Here is a 16,303-nt window from a genome sequence, read left to right as displayed (position 1 = left end):
TGCACATGGATTCTTGTCTTCCAATAAGGTCGAATCCATGAGGATGGTTTGAGTAGAATTTTTTTCAATGTTGGCTGCTGACCTAGCACACGAACCTTCCTCCTTTAACCGGGCTTGAGACCGGCAACAAACACTGGCGGAGTTAAAGGAAAAAAAAAAGGGAGATTGATAACCCATATAAAACCAAGCAAGAGTGACCAAATGTTCTTTTCTATTCTTTTTTTCTTTTCTTTTCTGTTCTTCTTTCTTTCTTTCTTTCTTTTCTTTTCTCTTTCTTTCTTTTCTTTTCTCTTCTACTTTTCTTTTTTTTTAAGAGATCTGTTCATGACGTCTATATTCTTAGCTTTTGAAATTAAAAATCCTTTGACCTGGGGACAGTATGGCTAATGGATCAAACTTGTTCTTCCTTTCTTTGAACAAATCCCACTTCGGGCCAAAATGATTTATCCATTCTTCACTGGTTGTGTAGTTGGGAAGATATGACTTCACTTTAATGCCAGCCTCTTCACAAAAGTCCATTATCTTCTTGTTCTGGTTCTCCAACTCGAACCAATGTTCTTTACTCCCACACAATAGCTCAACACTGTAGAAGATATCTTCATCTGGTATAACTGCTGACATCTTATCATCCCACCTGCAAATGCAAATAGATTTTCTGATTATCAGTTGCACGCAAAACTAATTAATGGTGTTCTTCAGGAATTAATTCTGCAGCACTCACTTGCTTTTAAGCATAGGGTAGCAAAGAATTGGTCCACCGACATTGAGGTTTAAGTTTTGTTGAAGAATACCCTTAAAAACCCCTTCATTAATATCAAAGATCCGAGATTTGGGTACAAAGAGATCAATCCATGGGTGAGGGATGTCCCAAAGTCCTCTTGAACGAAGCTCTAGTTCGCTTGTTCGAACCCTATCCATGAAATCTACATAGGAAAGATCTTTGACGAATATTATACCAGGGACGAAGTTCAACCCTTCAAGCAACATTTCTAGTTCCTGAACAAGATAAGTACAAAGATCAATCAATCCATCCAAGAAGAAAATTAAAATGAGCTAATAAATATTCATTGTAACGGATCATCACACACACCTTATCAACAGTATTGGCAGAGAGAGGGTCGTAATACTTGGCCACCTCAATGTAGTAAAGCACATTATGCTGGGTTAGTAAGGAAGTAATCTTGGAACGGTCATCGGCGGAGAAGAAAGAAGATTTCCAATTATTTGCAGAACTTTGATTCAAAATAACAAAACCTTCAACGTAATCCAAACCGTTATTCTTCCCTGGTTGATCTCCTGCATTGAGTGTGATCAGATGTTCTTCGTCACTTGTGAAACTAGAGAAATCATCATAAATCATACGTACCCACTTAACCTGCAAACATCATAAATCAAACACAACCCTCTTTACCAAGAAGAAATAAAAATAGATAGCTTTGATTTGAGAATCCCAATAAAAGCAAAAAATGCCAAGCAAGCGACACTAGACATTTTATACTCATGAATGTTTTATTAATTACACTGGTAGGGGCCGGTGCTAGGGGAATTCTTGCTCTTGTGATAATCCCAAACTGACCAAATCCTCCCAGTACTCCATAAAACAAATCTGAGTTCAGGTTTCTAGAGCAGGTCACCACCTCACCTCGGCCTGCACATTCATCTCAATACAATCAGCGAAACAAACTGAGATCTATCAGATAAGATAATAATTATAATACGTACAGATTTACTAGATAATCAGCTACGAAATGGTCTGGTCTTATAACTCTTAATACCATGTTGGATATGGAGATATGTCCAACGTCCTAGAGTTTTCCAATGTGAGATTATTCTTAGCACCAAAACTATCATAAAATTGTAAACAAATAAAAATGAGGACCCATTTCATAACCCAACGAATAAAAATTTTCCAGTGTTTCTTGCTCCAAAAAAAATAGGAACTGTTTGAAAAAGCTGTTTTGTATTTGGTCTTTGCAACGAAAATTGAAATTTATGAAAATTTCTGCTTTGAGAAACACTTTTGACATAACAAAAAATTGTTGTTGCAACTGTAATTCAAAGCGAAAATTGCAAATGGTTAGGTTTGAATGAAACAGTTTTAGAGAGGGGTATTCCTATAATTTGGTATCCAAAACATAAGAACCCTGCAAAACACTTTGATCACGGGTCTTTAATATAAAAGGTGGACGCTATAGAGCTAATTTCATACCAGTGACAACATCCATCTCATAAACGTTGCAGATTTGAGGACCATAACGGAAGGTTTGGCCACTGATGCCAGCATTAGAAAGGGTTCCTCCCACAGTGAGATGCAAATAATCTGTCCATGACTTGGGTGCAACTCCATGCTTTAGGGTTGCATTCATCACTTCTATCCACAACTGCTCTCCACCCACATCAACATAAGAGCCTGATTTACAAAGACTAATTCTTCCACTGAATCCATTTCCATGGTGTTTCTCTTTATCTTCACTCAAAATATTCAAAGCTCTCATATTCACGACAACACCATCTTGAGCCATGGCTTGACCATAATTTGAATGAGCCTGACCCCTAGCTGCAATGGTAAACGGGGAAGAAGAACCATATGAGGATCTTATGAGGGTCACGAGATCAAGCTCAGATGTTGGATAGAGCACCGCAGCAGGAATCACTTTAATAAGATTGCCATAATCAGTAGAAGCCATGTTAAGGGATTCAAAGTCAAACCGAAGCCTCTGAGAGATTTCAAGAGATTTAAGTTTCTCCGGAAATGAACAAGCAGATGATCTCCTCCTCCGCTTCTTCTCAATTATCGACGTCAAATATTTTACAAAGAATATCCCCATGAAATAACTCTTAGCAGTCTTACTTCTACCCATATTTGAGAGAGAGAGAGAGAGAGAGAGAGAGAGAGAGAGAGAGAGAGAGAGAGAGAAAAAAGAAGAACACGACGGTGCGGAATGATTGAGGACTGTTGGGCAGTGTGGTTGTCTTTTTGGGTATTCTTGATGAGTTATTTATGCAATCTTGAGGGGTTTTTTTTTTTTTTTTTTTTGACTAAAAACAGAACCAACGGAATTTGAATTGAAAGAGACTGAGACACAACAACAAAGAACGACAAAGAGGAAAATAATGGCTGGTTCAAACAAACAAACCCTCTCCTTCCTAGAGACCAGAGGCAGAGAAACAAGGAAAGCCCAAAGAAAGAATTCAGGTATTTTTTTTAATGGAAAGAAAAACTAAAATCAGAACCTGAAAAACTAAACAGTCAGGATCTTCCCTTGGCATGTTCGACTACAGCAGCATGTCATAATAATCATATAACAACATCTATATGGTAGCCTCCCATGTTGTTGGCAATTCATTGATTGCCTTATCTAATTGGACTCCTTCAAACCTTGGAGATCAACACATTGCTTCCAAGAAAGGTGATGTGCATACTAGTCTACATAATGTCTCCCAATATATTTCTTCCTTTGCAAATGTGGACGTGATAACTTCTAGAAGGGTGAATCTTTTTTCTTTTTTTGTAATCGGGCAAGATTATTATATTAAATTAAAATAAAAATATAGAGAAATTATGAACAGAAGAATCTTCTCCCCGGCCTCTCTTCACCAATGAACAATTGAAGAGAAGCTGGGAGGCAAGTTACATCTAAATGAATCTCTTCCACCACATGGACTTAGCCAGCAAGAAAAACGGCAAGAACCCCCTATTTGGAGGGGATGATCATGATCCAGATTACGATGAGATGGATCGTAAAACACCCACTCGGGTTAGATATAGAAGCCCATGTGGCCGAGTTAGACAACAACCTTCTTCTACTATTCAGCCATGAAAAATTGTAGGTTGGAACTTCAAGTAAACCTGTAAATAGATAGCCACCTCTAATTGAGATTTGTATTCATTCAAGGGTCCAAATTCGGAATTTTTCTTACTGAAAGATATCCGAATTCATCCTATAAACAACCAGATTTGGATTTGGATAATTGCTTCTCGGATTGGATAAATTTTGGGTTAGAGTAAAATGTTCCTTTTTTTTCTCAATAAACTAATATAGCACGCTTACATTTTAAATCGTACCTCACCAAATGACGTTTTGTCACTCCCTAAAGTCTAAACCAGTTAACCCTAGTTAACAGGTTGAACTCACCCTAAACTATGGAAAACCATTAGATTAAACATTTTTTTTCTCCAAGAAGGCTGATAATTGGATATCAAAACTGGTAAGCAAGCAACCGCATATGGAAATCAAAAACGAAAAATGACAGTCGACAATTAGAAATTAGATAGGATCAGATAATTATTGAATATTTGATAGAGTTTCGGATTTTAATTCAAATACTTTTTGTAAATATCTATTGAATATCGGATAAGATAGCAGTTTTTCTTATCCAAGCTGAACCTGATCCATTTACAGCTCTAACGTCAGGGGTTTAAATAACTTTGGTAAACAGAGAGCCATTATGGTTTGGATTAAAGCAAACCAACTTTGCATGTGTGAAAGAGAATTTTTGAGAGTATCTCACATCAATTTAGATACATATGGAAAAAAGGATAACCACTATTGCCCCCTACTATAGCTTAATTACTAATCGAACCATTTTCTTTATGAAATTATTATTCCCCCCCCCCTCCCTTCACTTCTAATAGTGTTAAGTGTGGCTGTTAATATTGGATATATGATGTCTATTTTGTCCTTCATTAGAATTAAGAAAACAAAATGCAATATTACCCTCATTTATAAGAACCATAATGAATACCTATTTTACCCTTATATTCTTGTCATTTTGAATTTTCTTTTTTGAACAAATTGCTCCGACACCCTAAAATAGAGGCCTTTAAACTGATTATGTATAATGGTTGAAAGACCTCCTTGACTGTTGAAACTATAATTTTATTGGACAGTGCCATTTTGTTTATTTACTTTTAAGTGTAAAAATTAATATAATCTACAATTAGAAGTCCTTAATTGATACTAAATTCACAATTGAAGGATTAATTTGTGAAGGAAAAAAAGAATTACTCGATGCCCAAAGAGTCACATGAATTTATTGTCTCAATAGCATGAAATCTTCAATCTCTGATAGTTCCCAACTCAAGCTTGACGTTGTCTTCAAGAGAGCCATGAATTTGCTTCTCAAGTTTGATGGATTTAAGTTGGAATAATATAGGGCAATATCCATGTCTGGTTTTCCTTTTTCTTCTTGAGAATAATCTAGGTATGTTATTTGCAGGAAGCTTACCCGATGGGATGGGGAAAAAGATATTAATTAGATAAATCTGGTTCATTTTGGTGAAATAGATACCCTTGATTAAAAAAGAAGGAAAAGAATTGAGGGAGGTTAGTGCTGAATAGGGACACTGACAAATGTATAGGCTTTGGAGAATCCAATAACCGCTTCTAGGCAAGCATATTTTACCTCAAGCTCTCCAAATTGTTCTCAGAAAGAAGGGATTAGACGTTTGTGTAAGAGAACTCAAATATTTTAGGTTTATCCTAGGCAATTTGTGGGCTTAAATTAATTGCTAGAGTTAATAATAATGGCAATCTCAATACACTAGGCCACTACACTACCGTCAAGTTTGAGATGGGCCAAAACGGTCCATTGTGGAAGTAGACTAGGGTTTGCTGTTACAAATAACTATGATGGGATCCCTCCAATTAATTAAGTATTTTTGTTCTCTTTACTCTCCACAAGAAAGAGGTACGGTAGGGAAGACAAGGAGATTGGAGAAGGCTTCGTCACTCTGAGTTTCAGGCTTTGGGATCGATCTTCTTCAACATACTATGGTTAAGGTATGCACGATTCTCTCTAAATATCATATTGTATTCTAATTCTTGTATCATATTCAATTAGGGTTTTCAGAAGAAAAAAAACCCAAAGTCACTCCAATAATTAGTATTAGAGTTAACCATACAAAATTAGAATCATTGTTTAGTTTAAGTTATTATTAGTTTTAAGATTTGATATTGATTTGATTAAGTCATAACTCATAAATATCAACTTTCAAACCCTTTTTTTTTTTTTTTTCTCTTTTTCTTTTTTTTTTTTTTTTTTCTTCTTCTAAATGGTCATTGAAATTAAAAAACCAAAAAGAGAACAACAATTACTGATGCGTCCAAAATCTGCTCAGCCCTTAGATTTCCTCGTGATGACTTGCAAAACGAAAGCGTCAGATGTGGCCCGACCGCTGGGGTCGGAAGTCCACCTCCGAAGGCTAAGTCAGTTGATGAACTTAATCACAAACGGCTCTGCTAGAAGCATAGAGCTAAGGAATGAAGAACTGGGAAAGGTGATCTAGATAGCAGATCGCTGATAGTTTAGGTCTATCAGTATGTATCTGAACCTGAGTCTCAGATAGTATTCTTTTCGATCCCCTCACCTTGTATAGTAGTGAGGTTTATATAGAGTGTACCTTCGAATCTCCTTCGTTGGATGCACTTCAGCCTTCTTCGGGTAGTCGTTGGATCTTAACTGTCAGATCCGTTGAGCAATAGACTTCTACTAGTTTGGACTAGTAGAGGACTCCTGAGATAACATTTAGGTTCTGTGATGATTATCCCTTGGATAATGATTATCCGCAGCCGTCAATTCGAGTCTGCCATCATTAGGGTGATTACCTTAATCCATAAGTAGAATTAGGGCACGCTTGCAGCCGAATAAGCTTTCTTCTTCAGCAAGCCATCTTCTGGATCCGGTTCGCTCGGGAGCGAGTCGGTTCTCTCCGTCTCGACCGGGGTCGAGGGTCGGACTAGGTATGAACCCGGTCTGATCATAATCTCTCCGTATCACGAGCCCCCCAGACCAAGTGTTCGGTTGATCCCGAGGGCTTGGTTTTTAACTGAGTTCGTCGTCAGGCGATAATCTCTGCGTGCTTCATTAAATATCATATCACATTTAATGCGGTGGTCACTTTTCCTCGAGCGTTGTGAGTGTAAGGCCACATATCTCCTTGCAGTTGATCTGTCGTGGCTCACGTCATCCAAGCGACGGTTTCCGAACGCCTATTTCGGATTCATGAGTTCAGACTTTCAAAACGTCTTTCAATCTTGATCGTTGATTTTGAATCAATCTCGATCGTTCAGATTCCCGAACACTCGTGCTGGAGTTTTAAAAGCGGTTCGTTGTCTTCGTAGGTTTCATTCTTCCTGTCTGGAATTTGAACCTTTGTTGTCTGCTTCGCGCCTTCTTGCTCTCAAGCTTCCGCCTCACTGAATCAGTAATTCTACTGGTCTTTTTCTTTTTGTAGTTTACTGAAACAAGTAATGGCGGACGATAGGGCTTCTCTGGTACCCAGTGTTGGTAATAGCAGTGAGGCTTTTGCTTCTCCTGCTCCCGAACAATCGGATAGTGATAACAAAACCCTAACTGTCCTCTGGCGCGAGTTTGCTGAAGTTTCTCAAAACGATTTAGAAAGAAAAACCGAAACTTCTCCTGTCCTTCTCGAGTCTGGATCTTCCAAGATTGTCGAGTCTTCTAGGCAGCCTCAAACTTCCGGGTCCGATGGTGGACCTGGCTTTGTTCCCTCCATTTATGATGAGGAAACCCTTCTTTCAGCTATCCAAGATTTTGATTTTCTTTCCTCTTATCAGGTTAGGGCTCCCCACCCTGATGAGAGGGTTGATTCAACCCTTTCGGGTGAATTTTCTCTGTACATAGATGCACTGGAAAGCGGGGTTCGCTTTCCCTTTTTTAATCCTTTGTTCTCCGCAGTTCTGAATCATTGGAACATTTGTCCCGGAATGCTCCTCCCCAATAGCTGGCTTCTCATCGTCGGCTTCTTGGGTTTGTGTTTTGAACTTGGCATTACGCCATCTCTTTCTCTCTTTGTACATTTTCATGTTCTTTCTATCTCCCATCCTCCCGGATGGGTTTTTCTGTCCAAACGCAATAAGGCTGAACTTGATTGGAGGGGCAACATCCTTGTCAAAGGAACTTGCCCTTCTAACCACAAAAGATGGCGCGAACGATACTTTTTCTGTCGAGTGCCTCCATCAGATCTTAACTTCCCAACCGCCTGGAGGAGGTGTACTTCTTCTTCCGAGAATAACCGAGGCCTTCCCTTATCCAGAGAAGACGAGGCGGCCGTTAGGAAGATCAAATCCATTCCATGGTATCAAGAGATACATGGACTTGAAGTGGAGTATAACTCCATTCTTCAGTACTGGGGCTTGGCTCATTGTGAGCTGCTAACCACCATCCTTCAATTTTACTGAAGTGATATGTCTTTAATTCTGACTCTTGTCATTCTTCTTTGCAGTGCCTCCAAGAATGAACCCTGAAAGCCTGCGGGTGAAGGCCACTAGGGCCGTTGATGACAGCCGAGCAACAATCACCCAGAGCCTTGACTGTAGATCTAGAGGCTTCTGTTCCCTCTCCCGACCCCTCTTATAGGGGTATCAGGAATATCAGGCCCGTGGCTGATGCTTCGGGTAAAGGGAAAAAATCGATGGTGGAGAGGTCCAATGTCTCTTCCTCCGCCCAAACCAAAAGAAGGCATGACACAATTGATGCTTCCTCCAATAAAAAATCCAAAGCTTCAACGGATTGTGAGGAGGTCTTCACCCCCCAATGGACCCTAAAGCTGACCGACAGGGTGACTCGGGATCCTAAAAAGTTGCAGAGTGGAGCTCCCTCAGTCTTGCTCCTTCTGATCGCCAGGAATTTGAAGCCCTGGATGACATCTCCCTTGTTAGTCAATCTACAAGGTACTGGTCTTCTTGCTTACTTATTTTTTCATAATTTCTTATGACTTCTTCTGATATTTTCCGCCTTCCCAGGAATGATGTGTTGAGCTTTTATCAACACATGGAAGCATTGAGCCGGGTTGGTCGCACCAACTCCTTGCTGCAAACCTGTGAAGAGAATTTGGCCAAGGCCAAATCTGAAATAGACCAGCTAACTGCAGCTGCCGTGGAGCTGCAGAAAAAGCATGAGGAAGAAGTGATCTCCCTCAAGGAGGCCCTCGAAGCTTCGAAGATTCGTGCCGCTGCTGCCGAGCGCGAGGCCAGGAAGCAAAAAGCAGCTGCCACGTTGTTTGGTGACAGGCTTGAATTCAAAAGTAGGGAGCTCGAAGAACATCTGAAGTTGGCGATCCCTAGCAAGCCCGAGCATATAAAGCCAGAGCTTCGGAAGGAGTGTATTCGAAAATACCTGAACAGCGTACCTTTCTCCGAGCTGCTAGGTATCTACAACATTCAAGCTTATCGCTTGGGGCAGAACGACGTTTGGGAGCGAATTCTCGCATCAATCCCTGCCTTCGACACTGCTCCTTTTCGTGAGGTGTGCCACAAAGAGGTGTTCGGGAAAGTTGGTATGGATCTCCCGGACTGGGCTCAGGAAGAAGGTGATCCTTTTCCAGCTGACCCTCAATATGAGGCATACCTGGCTAACGAGCCAGCACTTCCAGAGGAGAAATCACAAGCCGAGTCTCAAGTTGCTGCTGTAGAGGACTCAGCCGATGCCATTCTTGAGGAAGGCTCTTCTCAAGATCCTGAGAAAAGTCCTCCCGACCAGGGTCCCTCGGGCAACAATGAAGAAAAGGCTTAGGGAGTTATCTTTTATTGTAAAGATTTACCCTCTATTTAATGAATAGACATTTCTTTTTCATGTTGGCCTTTATATTTCCCCGTCTCCTGCCGAAATCTTGCCTTGAATATCAAAGTATAAATGATAAAACTTATCACTTAACTTTACATTCCTCGCCGAATAATAATCTTGTAAAAATATTGTGAAGATGCGTTTCGGAAAGATGCATTAATCTTCCCCACCACTTCATTTATTGCAAAGTCCGCACGTTTCCCTTCTGCGAAGTTCAAACGTTTTCCTGCTTTTGTATACCATTCACTGTTTTCAATGAATCGAAAATACATCCATTATTTTAATGGCGGTGCGACGATTGGAGGTATCTCTGCGTCAGGTGCTCGTTTCCACATGTTTCCATGTGGCATCCCTCCGACCGTTGATCTTGCTTTCTGCGGATTTCGAAGCGTCATTTTGATCTAGGTCGTCGGTTATCCTTAGCCTTCAATCGTCGTCTTAGTACTTGAGGCTATTTAAAGCCTTCGTGGGTACTCTCCATCTATCGTGCTATCTGCAAGTTAGATTTGCTAAAGTGCTAAAGCGACCTTTCGTCCTTCGGCCTGCTTCCGTATTCCTCGTACTCCAACAATAGCTCTATCAACTTCTGAACAAGTGAGTTTCTTGATTACTCATCTCTTTCCCCACTTCCCCCTAGAGTAAACTGCACAGTAGTTATACTTGGGGTTTAGTTATTTGGTTTTGTTGGAAGTGATAAAAAACTAGGGTTTTCCCTCTTTTTGTCGTCGTTTGATTTCTGTCCTGATACGGCTTGTTTGTTTGCATAGTGGCTCCCAAGATCAACCCGAACTTTATCAGAGCAAAATCTTGCAAGAAAATCGTTCCGTCGGTGGTGGTTGGGGCCAGTGAGGTGGTTTCAGCTAGTGAATCCTCCAAGCGTAAGGCACTGCTGTCGGTGAATCTTCAAGTCAGATTCCCACAGTTTCTATTGATGCCGTCCCTGCGCCTCTTTTGCCCGAAGTGATCGCTCGTCTTTCCCAGGAAGATCTTGATCACTCCGTTGTCGATGGTGCTGCCAACACCCCTGTTGGTGAGACTGTTGGTGCACCCCCGAAGGAGACTCTTCGGGCATCTGAGGCAACTATGTTGGCGTCTGATGAAGGTGTGGTCCCAGCAGGTGCTGCTCCTATTTCGCATTCTAGTGCTTGTTTGGCATCCTCCTCCTCTCCTTCCGAGTCGGAGGATTTTGCCACTAGGAAGCGCCGCCGGTTGACAAGTGATGCAGCTCATCCTTCTCTTGGTGTAGCTCATCCTTCTCATCCTTCGCTTGAATTAGTGTCAAACGAGTTTGACAAAGCGTTGGAATGGTGTACTGCTGCTCGAATGACTTCTGAGAGCGCAGTTCTTTCCAAACTTCCAAATGAAGTCTTTACGAAGTCACTGGTGATGTAAGTCTTTCTTCATTATCTTCTGATTCTGAAAAATTACTCTTCTGCTCCTTCTTAACTCGGAAGTTGTTTGCAGGAGTCTTGCTGGTAACTTCCACAACCAAGTGGAAGCAGTTTCTAGGCTCAGTAGGTTGAGCAATGAAGTTTCCAGGCTTCGGGAAATCTCTGAAGCTAAAGATATTGAGATTGCTCGCCTTCGGAATCTAGCTTGGGAGGTGGCAGGAGAAAAAAAATTCGATGATTGGTCGTCTTCAGTCGGACTTGGATGATGCCGGGGAGAAGATCCGGCGATCGGAGCGAACAGTTGGAAAGTCGGAGCCAAAGGATCTGAAACGCTACCTCAAAGGCAAGTTGTCGTTCCTTTGCCCGAATCCCTTCCAACTGATGTTTGCAGAGCTGCGTCTTCAAGTATTTACACAAGTAAGCCCTTTGTTGATATGCTGAATGCTTATAACTTGCAAAGCGTCGGGATGGTGAGAACAAAGTATGGGAATCAATATTAAGGAAGGATCCTCATTTTGATACGACTCCCTACAAAGTCTGTTTGCCATCCTGAAGTATTTACCGACCCGGGTATTCCTCCTCCTGACTGGACCAAGGATAAGATTGATCCTCCACCTTCCGATCCAGATATTATGCATTATCTGGAAGATTCTCCTGTTTATTCTCCCCTGGAAGAAGTCAATTATGACGAGCTTGTCCTGAATGCGAGTTTGGTCGAGGACCATACTTCTCCTGGACAAACTGGACAAAGAGTATGAAATTGCGGAGGATTTTATGCATACCGAAATATTTTTTGTAATCCTCATTTCTTCTCTTCTTTACCTTGAATCCACTCCAATGGTTGACTCATATGTTTGTTCTAGCAAAGTCATGTCGATCTTGTATAACTTCGGATCACCACCGATGATGACTTTCTTTTTTGACCAAAGATTGTATCCAGCTCTTGTAATTGTTTTGATACTGGCCTCTTTCGATCTTTTGAAGAAATAAGAAATTAACTTCATCTTGAACTTTGCTAGCCACTTGAATCGCTGTTGCGTTAGGTCTTAGTTGTTTGAAATAATGCCTTTACTTAAAGATTTCCGGAGAATACAATAAGTCTGAGAAGGAACTCACTCGGGTTTTAAACCGATACCTTTACTTAAGGATTTCCGGAGAAATACAATAAGTCTTGAAGGAACTCACTCGGGTTTTAAACCGATGCCTTTACTTAAGGATTTCCGGAGAAATACAATAAGTCTTGAAGGAACTCGGACCGTGCTTTAACCGATGCCTTTACTTAAGGATAATTTAAAAATTCAATAAGTCTTGAAGGAACTTACTCGGGTTTCAAACCGACGCCTTGCAAAAGGAACTCACTCGAATTTTCATCCGATGCCTCGACTTAAGAAAGTCCGAAAAAATTCCATAAGTGTTGAAGGACCCACACGAATTTTCATCCGATGCCTTATAGTTGGATCTTGTTCTTGAATGTAGTGTATGATGCCCCCCAATCAAAAGATAGTTTGTTGAAAACCAAAAATTGCATTGATTGAGTTGAAAATGATTACATCGCGAACAAAATTGAAATCATCATCAAGGATAAAACTTTTTGAGATGCCTGGCATTCCACGAACGATCCAACTCTTTCTAGGTGTTGATGTTCTTCAGCTTGTAAGCTCCTGAACCAACTGGTTTTACAACCATATAAGGTCCTTCCTAGGAAGGGTCCAATTTTCTTTGGTGACGCGTGTCGGAAGTTAGGGTGTTTCTCAACACCAAATCTCCGGCTAAGTACCGACGATTCTTCACTCGAGTATTATAATGAGACGCTATCCTTCTTTGATAATGTTGAGTTCGTGACTGGGGGGGGGGTTGTTTCACCCGCCCCCCCCCCACCCACACCCCCAACCACCCCCCCCCCTCCTTTTTTTTTTTTCTTTCCTCCCCCCCCCCCCCCCCCCCCCCCCCCCCCCCTCTCTTGGCCGTCGCGCCCCCCCGCGCCGCCCCCCCCCCCCAGAGGCGTTTGTCTGTGTGTGCGGGCGGGGGGCGGCCCTGCCCCCCCCCCCCAAATATACTTTCCCCCCCCCCCCCCGGGTGCCCCGTCGCCCCTTTTTCTTTTTTTTCCCCCCCGCGGGGTGGGTGTGCCCCCCCCCCCCCCCTTCCCTTTGGGGGGGGCCCCCCGGGCACCCCCCCCCCCCCCCCCTTTTTTCCCCCCCAATTGCCCTCATTGTGGGGAGAGGCCCCCGGCCCCCCGTTGCTTGTACCCCAAGATATCACGCAAGTATACGTATCGCAATCAAGTAATAAATGATAAGTAAAGTATCGATCCCACGGAGAATTATATCCTTAACTTTCAATGTAAAAATTAAAATTGATTTAAATGAAATTAACAAGGTTGATTGGTGTTTGTCTAACTAATTAACCAAATGACAGGTAAAGAAAACTAAGGAACTAAAATGTAGATTTGAGCAATGGAAGAAACTTAATGAGTGACAAGTGTGTTAGGAATCAAGTTTCCTTTCCCCTGAATTTTAAAACACAAATACTAAAGCAATACTACAACCCCAAGATAAATCAAGAACTTGGAATGAATGGCAATATGGTATTTTCCAATACACATAAGCTAGCATCCTAAATCAACATCAGCATATTCCTATGAAGAATTGAATTAAGAATGCAATTTAAACCCAATCCAATCAATGGTAATGTGAGGTAATTGGGTATTCCTACCCAACCTACTAATTAACACAACCTAATTAAAGATGATGCTAACTCACACAATTCAACAAACACCTAGACTTCATTAATTTTCCAATTAATGAAATCATAACATTCATTCAAGAAAGATCATTCAAGAACTGAAATTAGTCAATATAACATGCTGAATTCATTAACAATAAAGTGGATTGCAATAAAACTAAAGAACACATGATTAGTTACATATCAAAATTCAGGTTTAGGTACTACTATCATCCCAACACAGCTAAGATTTAGCCCATAACAGAATTCAAATGCATAAAACCAAGTATAGTTGACATGAGACTAGAAAATAAGAAGATAGAGTTATAAAAACAAGAATAAACTAAGGCTTCAATGCTTCCACATGAGCTCCAACTTTCTTCTTCCAGCAAATCAGCAACTCCAGCAGCTCCTTGCTTCCACAAGAACTCCAGCATTCGTTCTCTACCTCCTTCCTCTCAGCCGAGTCTCTCCTCCACACCTTGGTCGAATCTCTCCCTTGTCCTCCTTGCCTCTCTTCTCTTTCTTCCATAAATGTCTTCAATCATTAGGTTAGATTCTGGCCATAGGATTAGAACCTTCCTCCTGGGATCAAGGGCTGAAAACCATCATGTATTTACAAGAATTTAGTCCACTTAAGTTAGCCCTTTTTGGTCAATTCCATTTGAATTGGATCTGAGAATATTCTGCTCCGTTGTTGTAGCAATGCAGCAACAACTCTACAACAAAGTTAGAGGACATGTTCTTCTATTATGAATCTTCACCTACATGTTCAAGAGAAAGAGAAACAGTCAAATTCATCCATAAAAAGAAGGGAAATTTATGCAATGTGACAAAAATGAACTAAACAAAATGCAACATGTTGAGACTAAATAAGACAACACCTAATGAATACTATCACTAAAACAAAGACAAAATACTCCTAAATCAAGCCATCTCAAGTATAAAAGTTATAAATCTTAACTCTATTTCATTGAGTTATCACACCCCCAAACTTAAGACATTGCTTGACCTCAAGCAATAAAGACAAATGAAAACAACAACTAACTACTAATGAAAGCATGAGGAAATCAAAAGAAAAGAAAAGCAAATAACCTGGCTTAAGCATGCAATAGGATGAGTGTTAGACAGAAGTTGCCTCTCAATCTTTTTCTAAATTTTCAAATCCAACACATCTGGCCAATAACACTTAGATGTCATACTTTACTCATCAGGATGCTCTCAAGTGTGTGTGTGAAAGTTAAGGATCTTGCCCCAGATCACCCTAGTATAGCTGAATCATGGTCATCAAGTTTAGTTCATTGATCTAATATGTTGACCAAATGATTACCTCTCCACTAATTAGGAATCCATATCTTTTTACAACCCCAAGAACTTGTTTCATACTCTTTTGAGCATTTGACCCCCAAACTTATTATTTATGAACTTTTTTTTATTATTTTTTTTTTTTTTTTATGTTGTCATCTTGCCTTTTTTAAGCTAATATCGCTCATTTGTGATGAAGATACCCGGTTACTCAACAAGATCACAAACAAGAGTGCCTTGCATGCTCATATTTCGGGCCACTGTTGACGTCAAAAATACACATGGGTTACATGCATATTCCTGGTTACTAGGTTGCCCAAAACAGCGGAACATTATTCTCTTTTTTTTTTTTTTTTTTTTTTTTTAATGCTCATATTTCGGGCCACTGTTGACGTCAAAAATACACATGGGTTACATGCATATTCCTGGTTACTAGGCAACCCAAATCAGCGGAGCATTATTCTTTTAGGGAAGGGAAGGGAAGGGGTCAAACCTCAATCAATATTCACAATGCACAAAGTTCTTGGAAACAACCAAATGGGGATCCCTAATGTGTAAGTCTTGAGGTTCTCATTCAACCAATTCTAAAATCCTAAAAACTCTCACATTGATCCAGCTTTCCCCAGGTTCTCTAGAGCTTGAAACATCACTTGGTGCATCAATAATATGGCATCACAAACATGAGTAAATGCAGACATCAGATCATTATAGCAAAATTGTGCTAAGATTTCCAACAAAACCAGAGTAAGAGGCACTGACATTCACATTACTTAACAATCATCCAAATTTCATGAAAAGCCAGATTAACTACACAAAACATCTACCCAAAACAGCTACTCTAAAACTGGATAGCAACTTTAAACTATACAGTCACAAAAAAAAACTGAAGAAAATTAAGTAACTGTTAACTGGGGACATCCATATCATGAAGATAACATATGCAATTATTGGAACATTGCAAAACTTACCCCCAAACTAAAGATGAGCAGTGTCCTCACAGCGAAAGAAAGGGGAAAAAAAAAAAAAGGTAATAAAAGGAAAACACAGTAAAAGAAGATAGAGAACAGAACTTCCCTGAACAAGCTAGGCCTCATCATCATCATCGAATGAATGGAACTCATCATCAGCAGCAGCTGCAGTAGCCTCAGCTTCATCCTCCTCATCTATATTAGGAATGTAGTTCCCATCTTGGCCCCAAGGATTAGCGAAGAGGTAGTTGGGAAAAGCTGGAAAAGATTGGAACCGGTTGCTATTCATCCTTAAGTTAGACTCAAGGGCGCGATCACGGGCAGCCACAT

General features: G+C 40.6%; 1 protein-coding gene across 1 annotated transcript; it reads right to left on the bottom strand.

Moving 5' to 3' along the window:
• Positions 1 to 277: 277 nt before the first annotated feature.
• LOC149011715 (cytokinin dehydrogenase 3-like) lies at positions 278 to 2,879 on the bottom strand. Its single transcript, XM_089163892.1, has 5 exons — positions 2,210 to 2,879; positions 1,521 to 1,648; positions 1,091 to 1,375; positions 722 to 996; positions 278 to 634 (listed from the first exon to the last, which is right to left on the bottom strand). The coding sequence occupies exons 1-5, from the start codon at positions 2,859 to 2,861 to the stop codon at positions 340 to 342; spliced, it is 1,635 nt and encodes a 544-aa protein (XP_089020018.1). The 5' UTR covers positions 2,862 to 2,879; the 3' UTR covers positions 278 to 339.
• Positions 2,880 to 16,303: the final 13,424 nt, after the last annotated feature.

This window comes from Hakea prostrata, chromosome 7 (genome assembly GCF_041222555.1).
Source record: "Hakea prostrata isolate BN-2017 chromosome 7, UWA_Hpros_2, whole genome shotgun sequence".
Classification (NCBI taxonomy): Eukaryota; Viridiplantae; Streptophyta; class Magnoliopsida; order Proteales; family Proteaceae; genus Hakea; species Hakea prostrata.
The sequence above is the reverse complement of the archived record's forward strand: the minus strand, read 5'-3'. Positions and strand labels throughout refer to the sequence as shown.

Coding starts and splice junctions, on each gene's coding strand:
- LOC149011715 (XM_089163892.1), bottom strand. CDS start 2,861: ATGGGTAGAAGTAAGACTGCTAAGAGTTATTTCATGGGGATATTCTTT. Junction 1,649..2,209: donor TGAGATGGATGTTGTCACTG/GTATGAAATTAG, acceptor ATGAATGTGCAG/GCCGAGGTGAGGTGGTGACC. Junction 1,376..1,520: donor TAGCACCGGCCCCTACCAGT/GTAATTAATAAA, acceptor TGATGTTTGCAG/GTTAAGTGGGTACGTATGAT.